Genomic DNA, 23,349 nt, shown 5'->3' on the forward strand with positions numbered 1-23,349 from the left:
CGCATGTGCAAAGTAAAAACGTATACATTTTTCCCGTATGGAACCGTATACATGTGCGTTTCCCATTGACGTCCATGTTAAAAAAAAACGTATGCAGTTGCAGTACGGTTTTTAAACCGGAGACAAAATCGTGGTCACGGTTTTGACTCCGGTTTAAAAACCGTACTGCAACCGCATACGTTTTTTTTTTTTTAACATGGACGTCAATGGGAAACGCACATGTATACGGTTCCATACGGGAAAAATGTATACGTTTTTACTTTGCACATGCGCATTTGAATCCTAAAGTCCCCACTCAAGATCCCTCCCATTAAAAATGGACAACATTTTCAAAAACGTATGTTTTTTTTAAAATAAAAACTGACGGAACTGTATGCACTTTTAAAAACAGTATACTGTTCAAAAACGCATACGGTTTACTTTTTCCATACTGTTCCATCTGTTTTTTTGCCATACGGTTTTCTTTAGAAAAACGGATTGAAAACAGTATGGCAAAAACGTAGTGTGAACCCAGCCTTACCAGGATGATAAGTAAGTATAAACGGATTATATGAAAAATATTTTCAAAGTGCAAATATTTCTATGAAAGTACTGTTTGGGAGATAGAGTTTCTAATCCCTGTGTAAAAAAGAATGGCTTAAAAAAAAAAAAAAAAAAAAAAAAATTGAAACCAACCAGAGCAGTTTTAGAAATTTCTTCTGGTGCTGTAAATACCTTTAATTTTACAGCTGTTATAATTCTAACCGTAAAGTTATTGAATCTGTCAGCAGCATGACCCACACTAAGCTGCTCGTATTGCCCGTTTGTGCGGGTGATCCTGATCAAAATTATGGTTCTCTCCATAGGTGCATCTGTTCCCGAGATATTGCTAAAAATGCAAATATATAAATTAGGTTATTTGTGTACTAGCTGCACTAGTGGTTATTCCTGGAAGGTCCCTCACTGACATCCCTAAATTAAAATTCATATGTTCCCTCTTCTGCATGTAGCCACTACATGCAGATATCCTGCACAGTTATAGTTAGGGCTGACAATCTCTAACTGCACAGGATCTCAACACATACCAGCTACATGCAGAAGAGGCAACATATAAATATTTCACAGATCAAACATTTTTCTAATCAGGAAAATTGGTAGGAGGTAAGGCAAAGTACCTGCTGGTAAATAAGAGTCTACAAGTTACCCACCCTACATTAAAAAAATAAAAAATAAAAACTCTCAAAAAAACTATGTACTATGAACAATTTTGTTTGTATTTTTGAACACAGGAGACAGTACAGTAGTTGTGAACCTAGCCTAAAGTAAAAGACAAGCATTACGATTTTACAAGACAATATCACACGAATAACTTAAATGTTTAATTTTCACCATCGATAAATTTGTAATGTTGATCCTCATTCAATTGTTGACCAAAGGTTAACCAAACACTTAGCGATAGTGCTGGGCGGTATACCGGTTGATACCGAATACCAAATTTTTTCCCCCTGCACAATATGAATTTTACCCCTACCGCAATACCGTTTGGGCCCTTCCGCCCCCCACATGAATGAATGATCAGCCACAGCGCACTGTCCCCACATCAGGGAACTAATCATGTGTGACCCGTGGGTGCTGTTCTGCTTCTCCGCCCCCAATTATCAGCCCAGCGCTGCGCTGTCCCCCACATCGGGGAACTAATCATTGTGACCTGCGAGCACTGCTTCTCTCCGCCCCAAATAATCAGCCGCTGCACTGTACTGTACTATCCACTCACCTTCCTACGTTCCCCCGTTGTTCCGGTACTGGCCTCACGCTGGGGATAGGAACGTCACAGAGCCGTAAGCGTATCACCGGCCGCAGCGATGTCCCGCCTCAGCCGGTGATAGGCTGAGCCCACTCATGTAAAGGAGCTGTCAGGCTTCTTACATTACAATGCGCTCAGCCCATCACCGGCCGAGGCGGGACATCGCAGTAGCTGGTGATACGCTGACGGCTCTGTGATGTTCCCACCCCAGGGAAACAGCAAGAGGACCGTGAAACCGGTATCGGGGCAACGTAGGAGGGTGAGAAAGTGTATTTTGTTTATTTTTGCAGCCCGGGCACAGGATCGTACAGTACAGCAGTACAACTAGGGCTGGGCGGTATACCGGTTGATACCGAATACCGACATTTTTGGGCTGCACAATATGAATTTTTCCCATACCGCAATACCGGTTGGACCCCTCCCCCTCGGGAATGAATGAATCAGCCCAGCGCGGCTGCGCTGTCCCCACATCGGGGAACTAATCATATGTGACCCGCCAACGCTGTTCTGCTCCCCCCCCCCCCCGCCAATTAATTATCAGCCCTGCGGGGTACTACTCACATGTCAAGCACTGCCCTGCTCTGTGTTGGGGGCCGCTGGCGCTGGAACTCACTGTACGCCAGTGGTCTCCAACCTGTGGACCGCCAGATGTTGCAAAACTACAACTCCCAGCATGCCTGGACAACCAAGGGCTGTCTGGGCATGCTGGGAGTTGTAGTTTTGCAACAGCTGGAGGTCCACAGGTTTGAGACCACTGCTGTACGCTGTATCCCTATGCCCGGGCTACAAAATATAAAGAAAATAAACTTTAACTTACCTACGTCGGCCTTACGCTGGGGACTAGAATGTCAGTCTATCACCCGCCGGAGCGATGCCCCCCCCCCCCCAAGTGATAGGCTGAGCCCACTGTCATGTAAGAAGCCGGCTTCTTACATGACAGTGGGCTTAGTCTATCACTGGCCGGGGCAGGAGATCGCTGGGGCCTGTGATAGGCTGATGGCTGTCCGACGTTCCAGTCCCCAGCGTAAGGCCGACGTAGGTAAGTTAAAGTTTATTTTCTTTATATTTTGTAGCCCGGGCATAGGGATACAGCGTAGAGCAGTAGTCTCAAACCTGCGGACCTCCAGCTGTTGCAAAACTACAACTCCCAACATGCCCAGACAGCCCTTGGTTGTCCGGGCATGCTGAGTTGTAGAATGCAACATCTGGAGGTCTGCAGGTTGGAGACCACTGGCGTACAGTGAGTTCCAGCGGCCCCCAACAAAGAGGAGGAGGGCAGTGCTTGACATATGTGAATAGTACCCCGCTGGGCTGATAATTTGGGGGGGGGGGGGGGAGCAGAACATCGCTCGCGGGTCACATAATTCGAGGGGGGTGAAAGAAATACCGTTATATACCGTGGTACCGCCATAAGTCACAAAAATACCGCCCAGCTCTAAGTACAACAGATGTGGGGGACAGCGCAGTGCTGGGCTGATGAACTGCCCAGCTCTACTTCGAGAATTGGAGTAACATAGCTGCCATATCTATACTAGGGATCGACCGATATCGTTTTTTTTTTGGGCCGATACCGATAATCGGAGGAGGTTAGGGCTGATAGCCGTAACCTCCACCGGGGGCGGTGTGGGGGGCGGGACATTATCGGCAAGGTAATTGCCGATACCGATAATGCCCAAAATCGTGATTATCGGCCGATAATATCGGCCATACCGATAATCTGTCGATCCCTAATCTATACTGAGGTTGTATGTGGTATTACAGCAGTGCTTCATTCCCTTAAACAGAACAGAGTTGCAAAACAACACAAAGCAAAGACAAGAGTAGCGCCGTTTGTGTGTTTTTTTTTTTATTTTTAAATCTTGGATAACCCCTTTAAAATCTGAATGACTGGATGTATAGGGAAAGGTATTATCAGTAGAATGTGAAGTGCCCATGCCATTGTACAGAGCAAAGGTGAAACCTCACTTGGAGTATTGTGTGCAGTACTGAAGGTCGTATTTTCAGAAGGATATAGATACACTGGGGAGAGTTCATAGAAGAGCTACCGTGTTTCCCCAAAAATAAGACACTGTCTTATATTTATTTTTCATCAAGAAGACACACTAAGGCTTATTTTCAGGTGGTGTCTTATGGTACAACAATCTACAGTTAAAGTAGTCTTCTTCTGGAAACATTTACTCAATGATATTTCTGGGTACAGTATCAGACTGCTTGCTGAAGATTTTCCCCCTATCCCGTGGTGTTTGTGTGGGGTGAGAGAAACCCACAGACTGTTGCTGGTCAGTGTTGGAGATGCAGCAGCTTTATTGGTGTTGTGGGGGGTGAGAGACCCACAGATAGCAGCTGTATTATTTACGGGGTATGGCTTATATTACGCCAAGGCTTAGAAATTCTGCTACAGCTTATTTTATGGGTATGTCTTATTTTTGGGGAAAACAGGGTACTAAACTAGCACATTGATTCAGAGATAAAAACTTTCAAGGAAAGGATAAAAAGGATCTTAACATGTGTAGCTTGGAAGAAAAGACACCCCGGAGACAACATATTTAAAAAAAATATAATAAAAAAAAAAAAAAAAAACACACACACACGTCCAGGATGTATTACTTTACTGAGAAAGTAGTGTATGAATTGAATAGCCTTCGTGTAGAAGTGGTAACTGCAAACACAGTGAGGGTTTAAGCAAGAATGCATGATGCGATTTTGGACCTTTGGATTATTTTTTGCGCGTATGCCATTGACCAGGTCATTTAATTAACTATATATTTTTATAGTTCGGACATTTCCACATGTTTACACAGTTTTTTGTTTTAAATTGGAAAAGGGAGGTGATTCTTTTATTAGGGAAGGGGTTAAATGATCTTTATTAACCTTTTTTTCACACTTTTTACACAGTGTTATAGCCCCCTCTAGGGGCTATAGCACTGCACATACTGATCTTATACACAGATGCCCCCTCCCTCCCCCATGCATTAACATGGAGATTATCAGTGTTATCGGCAGTCGATTGCTCAAACCTGGATTTCAGGCTTTGAGCAATCAATCGCCAATTTGACGCGACAGAGGCAGGTAAGGCACCCTCCACTCATGTTCTAGCTGATCAGGACATCGCAATTTCACCGCGATGGTCCCGATCAGCTCAACTGAGCTGCCAGTAGTGTGTATTTGTTACTTTAGACGTGGCAATCAACTTTGAATGCCACGTCTAAAGAGTTAATAGCGCGCGGCACAACGATCGGTGCTGCACGCCATTAGCCCAGGGTCCCGGCTTTCATTAGCTGCCGGGACTGACCCACTAGGATGCAGGGTCACGGTGTGACCCTGCGTTATATACCGGGACCAGGGCGTACAGGTACGGCCTGTGTCCTAAAGAAGTTAATATAAGATACGGATAGGCATAAAGCTATCCTTCATACAAATTAGGGCCAGGTACTATTGATAGTATTCAGAATATTGGGCAGACTAGATAGGCCATATGATTATCTGAGGACCCATTTTAGGTTTCTTTTTTTATTAGTCTCTCTCAAATATTGTTATGCAATACAGTGGGCATTTAGAACATCAGTATGATTCATAGTTCATGGTATGTTTTTAATAGCAATTACTGAATTTCAAGCCAGGAATGGATTTACAAATGACATCTATAGGCATGATATCTGTTTGTAGCTCCAAGTTACAGCTCAACAGTATTCCCAGGTTAGAATGCCTGCAAAACACTATATACAAGATAACTAGAATATGTATTTTCATCAGCAGATTTCTGCCTTGTCTTTAAGGGTACGTACACATATACGCAGATTTCAGTGTAAACTGAATGACTGAGCACAACTTCTAATCTGCAGTTACAAACAGGGCTGTGGAGTCGGAGTGGAAAGAAATTTTGGGTACCTGGTGTTGGAGTCGGGAGACAATGCACCGACTCAGACTCCTACTAAATTTAGATTGGAATAAAAAAAAAGCAAGTTTAAATGTCCCAATTCACAAAAAGTTATAATTAATGAATTTTCTACTGTAAGAATAAAGACCAATGCATGCAGTGCTTCACGTAACCGCAAAACGAACATGTTAAGCACATGAAAAGCTTCTTCAGTCACTTAACTATATGGCACACAACGCACAATTAGGAGCGGCAATACCTATACTTTCCATAGTGTTGTGTTCTGCTGTTACAGGGAACCCATGGGTAACCTAGCCTCTCACTGATAAGGAATTAAGTAAATATGTTTTTTGCAGGACTAGAGGACACTTGTATAAGTGAAGGGAAAGGAGGGTCAATAGCTCAAGACTGAAGCTGTAAACCATTGGAAAAACTGCTGCCATTCAGCTAAGGCTATAAAAACTTGTAAACTCGATTGTTAGCTTAAAGGGGTACTCCGCCCCTAGACATATAATCCCCTATCCAAAAGATAGGGGATAAGATGTCATATTGCCGGGGTCCCGCTGCTGGGGACCCCCGGGATCGCCGCTGTGACACCGCGCTATCATTACTGCACAGAGCGAGTTCGCTCTGTGCGTAATGACGGGCGACACAGGGGTCGGAGCATTGTTACGTCATGGCTCCGCCCCTCGTGATGTCACGGCCCACCCCCTCAATACAAGTCTATGGTAGGGGCGTGGCAGTCATCACGCCCTCTGCCATAGACTTGCATTAAGGGGGCGGGCCGTGATGTCATGACGGGCGGAGCCATGACGCAACGCTGCTGTCCCCCTGTATCGCCCGTCATTACGCACAGAGCGAACTTGCTCTGTGTAGTAATGAAAGCGTGGTGCCGCAGCGGCGATCCCGGGGGTCCCCAGCAGCGGGACCCTGGCTATCTGACATCTTATCCCCTATCCTTTTTCAGAGGCCTTGTTAAAAAATGAAAGAATTGATGATTGGTTGCTATGGGCAACTGGGCAACATTTCCTCTGCACAGGTTTTGCTAAGTCTCCCCCTAAGAGGGGGAAATTGATCATCGAGTAAATCAGGTTCTTCCCCCTTCCCCCATTAGCCTAAGCATAAGTCATGTGCACTTCCCCAACAGTTGTCAGAGAGATGCACATTTATAAACAGTAAGGGTACGTTCACACTGCGGAATTCCATTACTAAAATCCGTGAGCGGAATTCCGCGCAGTGTACTCTGACCATTAGTGTGAATGGGTCTTCTGTGAGACCCGTTCACACCGCGGAATTTCAGCGATGAACAACTCAGACGCTGAAATTGTTCCGCTCAAAGAACGAACATGTTCAGTCTTTGTGCAAAATTCTGCGAGTACTGTATAGCCGTCAATGGTGACAGCGCTGTGCCCTGCGGTCCTATCGCCGAAGGACCTTCTGCGGTGGCCGCCTGACCATCTCCGCTCGCGGAATTCCGTATGAACATACCCTAAAGTAGCTCAGATGTAGACAAGTGTAGTCTAGGCTGGTGTGATATTTACACAAACTCCAGTTTTTGTACAAAGTCTTAAAACTCCAGTTTTCCCGAGTTGCGCAAAGATTTGCAAAAATATAACCCCCCCCCCCCCCCCCCCAAAGAAATAAAAATAAAATAAACTGGATAAAACCAAATTCTACATAATCTAATGTCTATGAACAGTTGTAATAAAAATGGTAATGGCCTATAAATTGCATAAAATGGCTTCATAAAAACAAGGTAACTTACTGCTTCAACTACTACAAACAGGCCAATATAACCATGCTTTAGGAAACTATTAAACACAACAGACAAACTCTGTTGTATTGTGTAATTATAGTAAAATGACAGTCAAAATTATAGCACAATGCCTGTGTATCAACTCTCCCTTTAGGACAGCCCATGGGATTACGCAGCTGGGGGACATGTTGACAATATGCTAAAATCCTTTACATACGTCCAAATCAAAGTTGCTGTTCCTCGTGAGGCTTTTTGAATTGTTACCTCCAGTTAAGAACTGCACTAACCCCTCATTTTCCTCCCCTATGTCACCCATCTCTGCCTATCTTTTGGCTGGGATCCGTCGAAGTGTAGATGGACAAGCAGTGCTCCACGCACCAAGCACAAGCAGTGCTCCACGCACCAAGCACAAGCAGTGCTCCACGCACCAAGCACAAGCAGTGCTCCACGCACCAAGCACAAGCAGTGCTCCACGCACCAAGCACAAGCAGTGCTCCACGCACCAAGCACAAGCAGTGCTCCACGCACCAAGCACAAGCAGTGCTCCACGCACCAAGCACAAGCAGTGCTCCACGCACCAAGCACAAGCAGTGCTCCACACACCAAGGACAAGCAGTGCTCCACGCACCGAGGCTCTGCGACATGCCCGCTCACACAGCAGGATGATTGACAAGCCAGAAGCTTGCACAGAGCCCTGCTTGTTCTGCCCTCACATCCTGTATTTGGTCTCACAGGGACAGCATTTTTTCACCCAAAAATACAACATTTTTTAATCAATGTATATTACAAATATACATATAGTGGTATAATCTACATTATATCAAAAGTTTGTTAACGACAGGTACACTGTAAAGATTTTTTAAGTTTACTAGTTTTTTAATTCACTATTTATATTCTAATAAAATCTTGAAATCTATTGTTTTAATTCTGCCCACTAGAGGTTTCGCTAGAAAATATTGCAGTTAAGCTTAGGACTCCAAAACCTGCATGCTTACCTCAACCATGTCCCCAATGCTGTCGCTGTCATATCTTCTGGTCAGCACTTCATTTATCTGATGATGTCCCACTTAGTTACAGAGCAGAGCGGGAAGATCATGACTTCATTGGAAGCAAGAACAGCACAGGAGAGTTGGGACCAGAAGATATGACAGCACCAGAGGAGTAGGTGAGGCAAGTATGCAGTATTGGATCGCAGCAGAGTGTAGGAAATGGGACATCCACCAGCAATTTTTTTTAATCACTGTTTGCATGGGGATGCATTGTGCACTTCTCCCAAACCTAAAAGGTGCACATTCATAAATAGCTAAATAGCGTAGATCTAAGCAAGTTTCAGGGTGTGGTCAAGGCTGGTGTGAAATTGTACAAAAATATTGCAAACATTTTTTTGCAGCAGTTCAGATATTAGAGACCTCTACAAAAAGCTAACTATGCCACACTACATTCAAGTTGTTCTCTTGAAAGTCGAAATAAAAAGTTGCAAAATCACCCTCTACACAAAAATATGCAACTTAGAAATAATACGCTGTGCATTCACCAGCATATACAGAAATCACACACTAAGCCTATTGTGAACATAATCTTATTTTTAAAGGGTACCTCTCATCAAAAAAACTTTTGATATATTATAGATTAATGTATGCAGAATAACTTTACAATTGCATGTTATTAAAAAAAATATGCTTCTTTCCATTTAATTTTCTACTTTGAAGAAATGACCACTAGGGGTCTCCCTACCAGTCCTGGCAGCAAGCATTTCAAACTCATGCTGGAGTCCTAAACACTACGAGCTGCCAGTCTGCTTTGTTCACAAAGGAGAACACTCAGAGTTGCCAGCCTGCTTTGTTCACAGCCTGTTTGGCTGTGAACAAAGCAGGCTGGCAGCTCTGAGTGTTTAGGACTCCAACATGAGTCAGAAATGCTTGCTGCCAGGACTGATCGGGAAAAATACAATAGAAAGAAGCATATTTTTCATTAAAATGCTATTGGAAAGTTATTCAACATTCATTAATCTAAAATATATCAAAAGTTTATTTGATGAGAGGTACCCTTTAATTTCTGATATTTATTATGTGAAAGTTAAACATTTTTAGAGTAGTGTATAACAGTGCATATGCAGCAGGTTTGGAGATTTCAATGGGCACTCATTCAAAAACTTTGTATGATGTACATCTTGGCAAAACATTAACCTTTCTAATATACTTCATAAGAAAATTTTATTTCCTTTTTATAGAATTCATGGCTTATAAAATTGTGGTTTTGTCCAAGCTGAAGCACAGGCATTCACAAAGTCCAGTAAGTGAGGGTGGGCTAGCACTCATCTGTGCTGTCTGATAGTACTTCTCTGTGCTATATCCTATCAAACAGGAGAGAGCACCACAACACTGTCAAAGCCAGTGGTCAAATACAGCAGTCACATAAATTAATGCAATGTCATTGATGCAGCAAAGTAAAGGCCAGCACGGCATTTACAGATAATTTTGGGTTAAATTTCACTCACTTCTCCAACCCCAACATAGAAGCTCCAGTGGAGAGAGCTACCAAAACCTATGTGAAGGAAGAGAAGTGCAGTTGCCTATAGCAACCAATCATATTACTTATTTGTAAAAAATCCTCTAAAAAATACAAGAAAATATCTGACTGGTTGTTAAGGGCAACTGTACCATCCTCTATCTACAAAAGCTTTTGATACATCTCTCCATTGTTTTTTACAAGTTGGGATGTGATAATTACAGCCAGCAAATTTAGAATCACTACTATTAGATTCACCAATTACAGTCATGTCGTCAGCAGTGTGGCACAACGCCACTGACCACTAGCAAAGAAAGACTTGGTGCCCAACGCAGCGTCTCTGCTGTATCATTAAGAGACTGGAAAAGTAAGGGTGCGGTCAATACTGTGGTCATTCCACTTGCTTTCAATAGGATTCTGGGGCAGTGCAAACAGGAGAATTTGTGCGGCAGAAAGTATTAAGCTGGACTGCATTACAGTCTGAGACCGCAAACATCCACGTGGTCCTACCTGTGATGATTTTGGTGAAGCCTGATGCAAGGGACTTTCAGCAGGCGAGCACTGTGTCAGCTGAATGTCCGCAGTGTAAACCTACCCGTACAGTATCACTTCTAAGAACTTTTTAACATGTAAAATGTTAAGACTATACACAGTCTAGTCCTGCTGCGATAGTCCGTAATAAATCGGATGAAGTACATGGCAGCACGCACGCTCTTCACTGCCTGGCTGTCAACCAAATGTGACTCTTTTACTGCATTAGTCCAAGGAGTTGAAAGTCAGATCGAGTGACCATAGACTCACGATCACTGCAGGTCTCAGGTCTGAGTACCTCTTTAACACGGGTGAACGTGACGATCCAGGACAGGGAATAACTGATCAATAGAAAAGGGAATAGAGTTTCCCATTAGAATGCATGCACACCTCTGCATTCTAACAGGAGACTCAGGTCCTCGTTCCTGAGATTGCAGTTGGACTCTCCGCGACCTAATATTTATCCCCCGTACTGTCAATTGAGAATACCTTTGCCAGCTGAAAAAAGCCCCTCTGGGGTAGGGACACACACAGCGTATACGCAGCGTAAAATCCGCTGCACGTTCTCCTGTGAGCAGACACACAAGGCTACCCAGCGGCAGCCCTGTGCACGCAGTGAGTTTTGGAGGCATGCCCACACGCCACTGTCACATCGGCGCATTTGGCCTGCCTCCAAACCTCCCAGGGCTGCAGCAGGGATGTCACGTGTGTCTGCCCATAAGAAAATACGCAGCGTACTTCCCGCTGTGCAGTGTATTGTGCGCATTGTAAAATTTGCTGCGTATGAGCTGTGTGTGACCCTACCTTTAGGGTGTATTCACACGTACAGTATCCTGCATACATTTGATGCGCCAGATTTGAAGCTGACGATTTCATGCTGTGTTCTGTAATTTTACAAAAAATAGAAAAAAAACAGAGCAGAGTCTAAAATAGCAACTAGATTCGATAAGCATATATACCACAGTCCCATTAGTGTTCAGTGACCGAAACTGCCAAAAAGATGCTACTAAAAAGGTGCTAAGTTTCAAAGAAAGTGAAGAACATTTCTTAATACATCAAAGGTAGAACAGGGTGAACTTGCACTCACTGTTCGCGTAGTTCATTCATTCACGGGACCTCCGTGTAGCAGGGAGACATATAGAGGAGAGCGCTCTCATTTATGTCTCCCTGCTACACGGAGGTCCCGTGAATGAATGAACTACGCGAACAGCGAGTGCAAGTTCACCCTTTTCTACCTTTCATGTATTCTGTCATTTTAGTTTACAGTGAAAACTCCAACTTCGAATCCTGTACATCAAATATGCACAGGATACCGTACATGTAAGGCTGGATTCACACCACGTTTTTCAAATACGGTTACCGTATACGGTTTTCCGCTAAAAAACGTATGGCAAAAACCGTATGCAACCTTATACAACCATATGACTCCAAATTAAAACAGGCAACTGACAGGCAACCTCCTTAAGGCGCTACCGAAAACTCTTCCTATCCCCCCCCCCCCCCCCCTTCTCTTTCTTCCTTCCTTCTCCCCTAATGTGTTTGTGCTTTGGTGTGTTTGTCTCCTTCTGTCTTCTGTTTGTCTTCTCCCTCGGTCCTTCATGTTGGAGAATTTTTCAGTTCTCTCCTTTGAGTAATTCACTATATGGCTTCTTATCTTCTGTATATTTACTGGGTTGATGGTTTGTCTGCAGTCGGGGCTAATTGTTCTGATGTACAACTGTTTTATTTGTCCTGCTCTCTATATTGGATTGTTACTTACCCCTATTGTGATTGTGCTGGGTTGCGCCCCGGACTCTGATTTGCCTAAGTCTTAGCGGACTCCTGTTTTCTTTTGTGAAAATCTTTAATAAAAATTACAGTTGAAAAAAAAAAAAAAAAAAAAAAAGGTTTTTCCCCATACGGTTCTATCCGTTTGCATCAGTTTTTGCCAACGGTTTTGCTATTTTGTTGGAATTAGTTTTCCAGCAATTTAATAAAGTTACTATTGTTCTATTGAAATTCCAATCTGCGCATGCGTCAACTCCAAAAACGGATTAGAAAAAAACGTGTGAAACCGTATTCTGAAATTCTGTGTACGGTTCCCATAGACAACAATGTTAAAAGAACCGCATACGGGTTTTCCAACCGGAGGCAAAAACATGGTCGACAGCGTTTTTGCCTACGGTTGAAAAATCGGCAAAACCGTATCAGAGGCAAAACGGATGCAACCGTACACAACATTTGGAATACGGTTTACAATGCATTCTCTATGCATACGGTTTCGGATACGGTCTTATACGTTTTTTGTGGAAAACCGTATACGGTTACCATATTTGATAAATCTTGGTGTGAACCCAGCCTAAGGCTTCTTTCACACTACAAAAAAACTTACTGCGTTTTAAAAAGATCTGTACTTAGTTTTGTCTGAAAATCATCTGAAAACGACAGTTACAAAATCCTATACGGCCGTTAGAAAATCCCATTATAGTCTCTGTAATTTTTCCAATAGCCGTTTTAACCCATTATTAATTACGGCCGTTATTTTGTGACGGAAGATAGTAACGGGAGAAATAGTGCATGCAGGGTATAGGGTCACGTGCTGTATTTTTGCTACGAATTTTCTGCAGCTGATTTTGCTACCTCTTTTGCTCTGTAGTCACGCGTTTTAACCTTGTTACACTGTAGGGCAGTGTTTCTTAACCATTGTACTGCAACCTGTGGCAAAAACTACTACTCCCAGCATGCCCGGACAGCCGAAGGCTGTCCGGGCATGCTGGGAGTTGTAGTTTTGCAACTGCTGTAGGGACACTGGTTGGGAAACGCCACTGTAGGGTACTATACCCTCATTGATTTAGAGGACCAAATGTAGGGTAACGTGTCCTATTTGCCAAACTAATTGAATGGGGGGAGATTTATCGCTACCTGTCCGGAGGAAACGTTGCAGAGTTGCCCGTAGCAACCAGACCTTTTCAAAAATGAAAGAAGCGATCTGATTAGTTGCTATGGGAAACTCAGAAACTTTTCCTCTGGACAGGTTCCGATAAATCTCCCCCCCATTGAATTAGTTTGGCAAATAGGACACGTTACCCTACATTTGGTCCTCTGAATCAATGAGCCATTATACCCTACAGTAGCGTTTCCCAACCAGTGTCCCTACAGCAGTTGCAAGACTACAACTCCCAGCATGCCCGGACAGCCTTCGGCTGTCGGGGCATGCTGGGAGTAGTAGTTTTTTTGCCACAGGTTGCAGTACAATGGTTAAGAAACACTGCCCTACAGTGTAACAAGGTTAAAACGCGTGACTACAGAACAATAGACATTTTAGGATATAAATTAACTCTTAGTTAGCTGAATAGAAGCCAACTTTGACCTTTGCCCCATCCCCCTGTACAGTACAGGCCTGATGATGGCGCCCTTCCTCCCTCCCTTCAGCTCCGGCCATTACAGCGCCCCTCACCTCCTGGTTGAAAGCGTTAACGGCGTCCATGCTGTCTGTGAGGGGAGAGGCCGCTGGAGAGGAGGGGTCACACGACGTCTCAGGGGCGACTCCCACTATCCTGCTCCGAGATAGGGACACCGCTACCGCCGCTGCGTCACCTGCGACATGTCCCGAGGATAGAAGGAAGCGACGGTGACGACGAAGAGGCCGGGGTGTGACAGGAACAGACGGGGGGGGAGGAGAGAAAGACGACGGGCTCGCAGCCTCACCGCCGGAACAAGATGGCCGACCTCCAGGCGCGCAAGGCACGATGGGAAACCACAGTCACAACGCACGCTCGCCCCAGCCGCCTCCCCATGACGTCAACCGACTGTGTTCCCGCCTTCCAGAGTCGGCGTTCGCTGTGAGGAGGTCAGGTGACCGCCGAGCGAGTTCCCGCCTCTTTTGTCTGAAGCGTGTGAGGAGGTCAGGTGACCGCTGCGCGAGTTCCCGCCTCTTTTGTATGACGACTGTGAGGAGATCGTGTGCCCTGTTCCCGCCTCTTTTGTGTGGTGACTGAGGAGAGGGAACACTTAGCCCTGAGGCGGTGTGAGGTGGTGACAACCTGCTGATCATGGGGTATAAACCTGGGAGTCTATCTATTTTTAGCAGTTTGGTATACAGTAGACCTTACTGTATAAAAATGCATAGTTACATGGAAATGTATCATTTGCACACAGACTTTGATAAATTTTGGGCAAATGAAAAATCACCTCAGAACTTCCTGTAGGATGTCACTTTTCTAAGGGTGCATTCACACCACGTTTTTTGCACTACAGTTCCCGTATACGTTTTCTATGTCAAAAACCGTATTGAAAACCATATGCGTTGACTCTCCATTGAAAACCGTATGCCAAAAGATGCATCAGGTTATGTCCATTTTGCATCCTGTACGGTTTTGTCAGTTTTTTTTCCCCGTACCCAAAACCGTAGCCTACCACTGTTTTTTTGTCTGGGTGAAAAACTGTATTAAACCGTAAATGTTTTTTTTTTGTTTTAACATGGGTGTCAATGAGAACCGTAAAGATCTGTATGTGCGTACGGTTCCCTCCTGTTTTCACCATACGGTTTTTGACTTTGCACAGTTTTTTTTTCTTGGAATTTCAATCAAACAAATGAAACTTTATTCATAATGGAGTGAAAAGTTAAAAACTTATATATTTTTTTGTTTAAAAACGGATGCAACCGGACATCATTTTTTAAACTGTATACGGTTTAAAATTTGTACACACGTTTTGAAACAGTTTAGTGCGGTTTTGAGGAATCCGTTTTTCATCAAAAACCTGATACGTGAACTGTATTGCAAAAACGTGGTGTGAATGCAGCCTAAGGCAAGGCAGACATGGTATGAATTTTCAGTTTGTTGGAAGGTTTTTGCATCTTTTCAAAAAAGGTGCAAGTGGTAAATAACTTCCTCTGCAATGTCAATGAGGATTCACTGCATTTCACTGTCCGTTTAGCAAAAAGTGTCTATTTTAAAAAATGTGAAAAAAAACAACAAGCCGCAACAATTTTGCACCAAATTACGGTCATACAAATGTCAGAAAGGACATGATAAATCTCTCCTATAGTGCGCAAGGTTGAAAAAAAGGCAAGAGTTCATCAAGTACACCCTAAGTCCATCAAGATTAATATTTAAATGTGTATTCCGGTGAATTAACCCTATGTAGAATCCGGTCTGGGAGAGGGGACCGTTAAAAAACAAAAACAAGAACATAGTACTTGGTTCACGCTGTCTGGCGCTTCAGGGTTTCGGTGACTTGATGTCACATCAATCAAGCATAGGTGGGGTATCGCTGTGGTCGTCGATTCCAAACCCGGAAGCATCGTGATCATGGTAAAAATATTGGGGGAGATTTATCAAAACCTGTCCAGAGGAAAAGTTGCTGAGTTGCCCATAGCAACCAATCAGATCACTGCTTCCATTTTTAACAAGGCCTCTGAAAAATGAAAGAAGCGAACTGATTGGTTGCTATGGGCAACTCAGCAAATTTTCCTCTGGACAGGTTTTGATAAATCTCCCCCCAATATATTTACCGACAAGCAAGAGGATGGCAATGTTCTTGCTCTGATGTGGTTTTGTATCCTGGTAGACTGGCCATTAGAGCTGGGCGGTATGACCAAATATGTGTATCACGGTTCTACGGTATATAACGGTATTTCTTTCACCGCCCCCCCCCCCCCCCAAAAAAAATCATGTGACCCGCGAGCACTGTTCTGCTCCCCCCCCCCCCCCCCCACCAAATCATGTTACCCACCAGCGCTGTTCTGCTCCCCCCAATTAATTATCAGCCCAGCGGGGTACTACTCACATGTGTCACCCGCAAGCACTGCACTCCTCCACTTTGTTGCGGCCGCCGGCGATGGAACTCTATACTGTACGCCAGTGGTCTCCAACCTGTGGACCTCCAGATGTTTCAAAACTACAACTCCCAGCATGCCCGGACAGCCGTTGGCTGTCCGGCCATGCTGGGAGTTGTAGTTTTGCAACAGCTGGAGGTCCGCAGGTTTGAGACCACTGCTGTACGCTGTATCCCTATGCCCGGGATGCAAAAGATAAAGAAAATAAACTTTAACTTACCTATGTCGGCCTCATGCTGTTCCTTGGGACTGGAACGTCGGACAGCCGTCAGCCTATCACCGGCCGGAGCGATGTCTCGCCCCGACCAGTGATAGGTTAAACGCACTGTCATGTAAGAAGCCGGCCAGAGCTCCTTACATGACAGTGGGCTCAGCCTATCACTGGCCAGGGCGGGACATCGCTGCGGCCGGTGATGGGCTGACGGCTGTCCAACGTTCCCGCCCCCAGCGTAAGGCCGACGTAGGCAAGTTAAAGTTTATTTTGTTTATCTTTTGCAGCCCGGGCATTGGGATACAGCGTACAGCAGTGGTCTCAAACCTGCGGACCTCCAGCTGTTGCAAAACTACAACTCCCAGCATGCTGGGAGTTGTAGTTTTGCAACATCTGGAGGTCCGCAGGTTGGAGATCACTGGCGTACAGTATAGAGTTCCAGAGCCGGCGGCCCCCAACAAAGAGGAGGAGGGTAGTGCTTGCGGGCCGCTGGGCTGATAATTAATTGGGGGGGGAGAAGAACAGTGCTGGCAGGTCACATATGATTAGTTTCCTGATGTGGGGACAGCGCTGCACTGGGCTGATAATTCATTCCCAAGGGGGAGGGGCCCGACTGGTATTGCGGTATGGGGAAAATTCATATTGTGCAGCCCAAAAATTTCGGTATGAACCGGCATACCGCCCATCCCTACTGGCCATTCTATGTTTCTATTTCTTTAAGGCCGGCTCTCACAAGCTATTTTTAGGGCATTTTGCGTTCTCATTCATTGGAGCCAATGTATCAGGTTCGCTTGTCTTGCCGCCCATTTTTAAACTATTTGTTCATGGGATTGCTTTGTTGGATGTTCGCACTTTGAGAGGGAATAAATGTTAGATTTAGGGTGTATTCACACGTATAGTATCCTGCATTTATTTGTTCCCATTTTACCCTAAGGGCTCGTTCACATGAGCAGATTTATTTTCGTGTTTCCAGCTGCGTCATTGAAAGGTCCGCAGCAGATTTTAGGCTGTGGAATTTCTGCTGCTGAAAGTCTGCCACAGACCCTATTGGGCTTGTGGCGGATTTTCCGCATTGGAAATTCTGCAGCCGAGAATCTGCTGAGGACAGCCGAGGAGAGTCTGCCCTCTTTCAAACATACAGTGGGCAACCCACAAATAAATCCACTCGTGTGCACAAGCCCTTAGGTTCCATTCACACAAACTGATTTTGAGCAGATTAATAGCAGAAAATTCACAGTGGATTTTGCTTCCATTGACTTCAATGGGTCAGCAGTAGAGAGGAGTGAAGTTACAGTGATTCGATTCGTCACAAACTTCTCGGCTCGGCAGTTGCTGACTGTAGCCTGCATAAATGAGTTCAGCTTTCAGGTTCTCCGGTTGGCTGGAAAAGGTGGATACAGTCCAAGGAGAGAGTCTCCAGACCACCGGAGAACCCAGAACTCATTTATGCAGGCTAAAGTCAGCAACCGCCGAGCCGAAAAGTTTGTGACGAATCGAATCTCTTTAACTTTGCTCATCGCTAGTCAGCAGAAAACCTACAATTCTGCAACCATTTGCAGATTTTCTGCTCACCCATTGATTCTGCTAGCAGAATCCACTGTGGAAATTAACCTCTTAAAGACGCAGGGCGTACCTGTATGCCCTGCGCCCGGTCCTGGTATATAACGCGGAGTCACGCCATGGACCCTGGGCTAATAGTGTGCGGCACCGATTGTTGTTGCTATTAACCCTTTAGACCCGGCGATCAAAGTTAATTGCCACGTCTAAAATGGAAGTAAAAGCTTCCCAGCAGCTCAGTCGGTCTGATCAGGCCCATCGCGATAAAATCGCAATGTCCCAATCAGCTAGTACGCGAGTGGAGGTCCCCTCACCTGTCTCCGTTGCGTCCGATGGCAATTGATTGCTCCAAGCCTGAGATTCAGGCTTGAGCAATCGACCGCCTATAACACTGATCAATGCAAAGCTATGGCTTTGCAGTGATCAGTGTGTTCAGTGTGATAGCCCCCCTATGGGAGCTATAACACTGCAAAAAAAAAGTGAAAAAAATAAGTTGTTAAAGGTCATTTAACCCCTTCCCTAATAAAAGTTTGAATCACTCCCCTTTTCCCATAAAAAAACAAAAACTGTGTAAATAAAAATAAACATAAGTGGTTTCGCCGCGTGCGGGAATCTCCGAATTATAAAAATATATTGTTAATTAAACTGCACGGTCAATGGCGTACGCGCAAAAAAAATTCCAAAGTCCAAAATAGCATACCGGATTTATCGGCGTATAACATGCATTTTTATGCAAAAATTTTTAGCCTAAAGTCTATCTGCGTGTTATAGGCCGATAGACTGTTTGTGACCACACAAGCCACTGCAGTGTTATACCCCGATAAATATGGTATTTTTGGTCACTTTTTATATCATGAAAAAATGAATAAAAAGCGATCAAAAAGTCTGATCAATACAAAAATAGTACCAATAAAACTTCAGATCACTATGCAAAAAATGAGCCCTAATACCGGCCCGTACGCAGAAAAACAAAGTTATAGGGGTCAGAAGATGAGAATTTTTTACGTATAAATTTTCCTGCATGATTTTTATCAGAAGTACGACAAAATCAAACCTATATAAGTAGGGTATCATTTTAACCGTATGGACCTACAGAATAAAGATAAGGTGTCATTTTTACCAAAAAATGTACTGCGTAGAAATGGAAGCCCCCAGAATTAATAAAATGGCATTTTTCGCAAATTTCTTTTTTCTGTTTCGCCGTGGATTTTTTGGTAAAATGACTAATGTCACTGCAAAGTAGAATTTGTGGCGCCAAAAATAAGCCATAATATGGAATTTTATGTGCAAAATTGAAAGAGTTATGATTTTTAGAAGATGATGAGGAAAAATTAAATTGCAAAAACGGAAAAAGCTGAGTCCTTAAGGGGTTAAAGGAAATGTGCACAAATACCGCCCGTGTAAACAGACCCTAAGGGTACGTTCACACGAGTGGATCCACAGCATATTTTACGCTGCGGATCAGCCCCTGAAAGTTCGCTGCATGGTGCCTTTACATTTGCCTGCTCGGAGCGGAAACACTGAAGCGATGTGCGAGTTGCTGCGCATGCGTGGTGTACTCGCGCACATCACGGCTGCTCCCCCTGCTCCACGAGCTAGGCTGAGAGCTGCGGCGCTGTGCAAGTATACTGTGCATGCGCATGGCGACTTGCACATCACAGTGTGTCTACTAGAAGTGGAGTATTGCCGCTCCAAGAAGGCAAATGTAAAGGCACCATGCAGCGGTCCTTCAGCTGAGGATCACAGTGTAAAATATTCTGTGGATCCGCTCGTGTGAACGTACCCTTAGGGTGTATTCAAACGTACAGCATCTTGCACATAGCAGTCCCCCGGGGCACTCGCCGTGTATGTGTCCTGGATAATGGTGTTTGGGAAGTGGTTGATAGTCATGAGCAAAAATTGCTAGACACAAGGCGTTAATAATAACTCATGATTTTCTTTACTGAAGATCAGATGGTTCACAACAAAGGTGGAAGCGTTGTACTTTAACCCCTTAAGCGCTGTGCGCTATCTTGCTGCAGTGGCGTACATTTACGGCGCTGCAGCAAGATAGCGCACAGTGCCGTACATTTACAGTGCGGCTGGGAAGCGAGCGGAGGAGCTGCGCTCGCTTCATTGGCGGAAGGTCCCGGCGGCTGTCAGCAGCCGTGGACCCACTGGTAATGGCGTACATCAGCAATCGTGCTGATGTCCGCCATTAACCCCTCCGATGCCGTGATCAATACAGATCACGGCATCTGCAGCAGTGCGGCACTTAAAATGGCTGATCTGATTGTCCCCGGCACTGCCGCGGGGATCAGATCAGCCAGGATGGTGGACGGAAGCCCCCTCACCTGCCTCCGCCACTCTCCCGGGGTCTCCTGCACTGATTTGCCTTCTAGCAGACCACCAGAGCAGAAGATCGCTGATAATACTGATCAGTGCTATGCCCTATGCGTAGCACTGAACAGTATTAGCAATCTAATGATTGCTATAAATAGTCCCCTAAATAGCCCCTCCCCCAATGAAGTTTTAAATCACCCCTTTTCCCCATGTTAATAAAAAAGTGTAAATAATTATAAATAGTAAATATATTTAGTATCGCTGCGTGCGTAAGTGTCCGAACTATAAAAATATAATGTTTATGATCCCCTACAGCGAACGGCGTAAACGTGTAAAAAAATAAATAAAAATGTAAAAAAAAGTACAACATTTCTGCGTTTTGATCACATTGCAAAAAAAAATTTATAAAAACCGATCAAAAAGTCATGATACGCAAAAGTGGTACTAAAGAAAACCACAGGTCATGGCACAAATGAGCCCTCACACATCGCTGTATATGGAAAAATGAGAAAGTTAGTGAAAGGTTGTATCAGGGCATGCTGTGAGTTGTAGTTAGTGAAAGGCTACGGTAGAGTTCTCCTTTATTGTTTCTTTTTTATCTCTTTCTGCTAGTTCTTTCCAAGGTCGTGTTCCTAATAAGCTACTTTTCCCATAACTAAAGTTGCTTGCTAAAGAATTGAAACTTTCTGCTATTGGCTAAAACTATAGCTATTGTACCAAGCACTGACTTGCGTCAACTCCCGTCAAATTGGCAGATACTCCCTTCGCTTTTATAAACCAATGCTTTGTAGCAATAAAGTGAGAGTGTGTTCGCCATACCTACTTGTCTTATCTTTTCCTATGAGGGAGACACTCTCCTGGCGCCAGAGAAGGTGACGCAAACCAAGGTGGAACTAAGACACTATATGCCAGGGGTATATAGTGAGGAGTAGCAGATCCTTTCAGTTAGAGGTGGTTAAAATAGGGCCATTAGTTAGGGAAGGGCTTCTCAAACTCAGATACTCAGGTCTCATCAGCTAATTCATGTTGATGCTATCCCATACCATACCAATGAACACCATACCAATGAACACATACTACCGTGCAGCGCAAAATAATGGCATGCAGCACAAATTACTCCCAATAGCGCCAACCAAATACCACCATACAGTGCACACAATTTTCCCTAGCAGCACCAAATAGCATAGTGCAGCATAACATACCTCTCCACTAGTGCTAAACAAATATCACAATGCAGCACAAAATACCTCTCTAACGCTGGAATTCTGTTGCACAGCGTTTTTTTCTGTGAAAAAAATGCAGCGCCCAGATGTTAGCTGCAAGTCAATAGGGAACTGCAAAATGCCATGTCCAATTTTTCAGTTTGCCGTTTTTTTTATCCTTTGGGCGTTTTTCAGCTATTTTGGGCTCCCTGGCAGTTTTTGAAAAATGACCTCTTGTTGAGACTTTGGCGTTTTTTCGGGAAAATCTCTTTTTCTCCCATAGCAGTCTGTGGGTTTTAACTTTGGTGTTTTTTCAGGCAGTTTTTATTCTTTTTTGAACTTTAGCGATCCAAAAAAAGGGATGGAGTTATGTTTTTTTAATAACATTTCGTAGGTTACCATAATTCGATTCCTCACAAACTTCTCGGCTCGGCAGTTGCTGACTTTAGCCTGCATAAATTATCTCAGCTTTCAGGTGCTCCGGTACTGGAAAAGGTGGCCATGTCATTTTAAAAATATATATATATTTTTTAATTAATTTTGCAAAACTTTTTATTAATAATGTATTTTAATTGTGTTTTATGAAGTGTGTGTGATTTTTACTTGTTTTAACCCCTTAAATGGGCACTGTCAGATACAGTGATATGTTGTAAAGCATGCAAAACCAATAGGTTTTGCAATTGCTTTCATTAGAAAACTTTCAGTATTTTTTTATACTGAAAAAGCCAGTCAAACAACTGTCCCCCCCCCCCCCCCCCCCCCCCCCTGCCTGCTTGGACACATACTGGTCCTGCTGTGTCCATGCATCATCACCTATATCATGGACACACTTACCTGGTTGACAGCTGTGAGCGTAGGGCTCACAGCTGGAGGAAAAATCCTCCCACTGTCAGCTTGTCTCCCACTACTGTCAGTGAGGACAAGCTGGGAGTTGTAGTTTTGCTAATGCTAGAGGAGATGTGAGTAGACAGCATACTGAGGGAGGGGGCGGAGACCTGCACAGTGAGGCCATGCCCCCTCCCTTTAAGAGGAATTCAGGCTAGTGAGATAAATTAAAAGTGTAATAAAATAAATAAGGTGCTAGACACATAAAAATTTTATGCACATGGTCAGGATAAGGTACTGAGTGATATATATATATATATATATATATATATATATATATATATATATATATATATATATATATATAAAAATGTTGTTGGATCTCACGGGTACACTTTAAGGAGCCCATTTTCACCTTAAAGTGCAACTGTCATACGGTACTGAGTGATATATAAAAAAAAATAATAATTTGTTGGATCTGACAGGTACACTTTGAGGAGCCCATTTTCACCTTAAAGTGCAACTGTCATGAACTCTGGGTGCTCCTACACACAGACTTTGTACTGTGTGTAGATGGTGTGTACAGCGTTGTTTTTACCTTATTTTTGCAGGCTTTCATCACCCCGAAAAATGCTTTTGATCACAGCCACACACAGTCGGATAGGTGTGGCACGAAGTACGCTATGCCCGGGAGCGGGAGCGACTGCTCGCTGGGGGAGCGAGCCTGGCTTGCCTGGACAACATGCGGCATCACGCACGTTAGATGAGTTGAGGGGCGCATGCGCTGAGGCCTGTGTTTCAATCACACAGTGGTCCCAACGCTGACACAGGGGGTGGGCGTGGCAGTGGCGGGGCATAACGTACCTCGCGTTACGCCTATCCAACTGTGTGTGGCTGTGATCAAAAGCATTTTTTGGGGTGATGAAAGCCTGCAAAAATAAAGTAAAAACAATGCTGTA

General features: G+C 44.2%; 1 protein-coding gene across 2 annotated transcripts in view; it reads right to left on the minus strand.

The window, feature by feature from the left end:
- SCAF4 (SR-related CTD associated factor 4) overlaps window positions 1-14,307 on the minus strand; it is a 144,836-nt gene extending 130,529 nt beyond the window's left edge. For both annotated transcript variants that reach the window (XM_056559542.1, XM_056559541.1), the window contains exon 1: window positions 13,892-14,307. In XM_056559542.1, coding sequence (XP_056415517.1) covers window positions 13,892-13,921 — 30 coding nt within the window. In that variant the 5' untranslated portion in view covers window positions 13,922-14,307. The remainder of the gene's footprint in view (window positions 1-13,891) is intronic.
- Between the last annotated feature and the right edge of the window lie 9,042 nt (window positions 14,308-23,349).

The sequence above is a fragment of the Hyla sarda genome, chromosome 2 (genome assembly GCF_029499605.1).
Source record: "Hyla sarda isolate aHylSar1 chromosome 2, aHylSar1.hap1, whole genome shotgun sequence".
Taxonomy (NCBI): Eukaryota; Metazoa; Chordata; class Amphibia; order Anura; family Hylidae; genus Hyla; species Hyla sarda.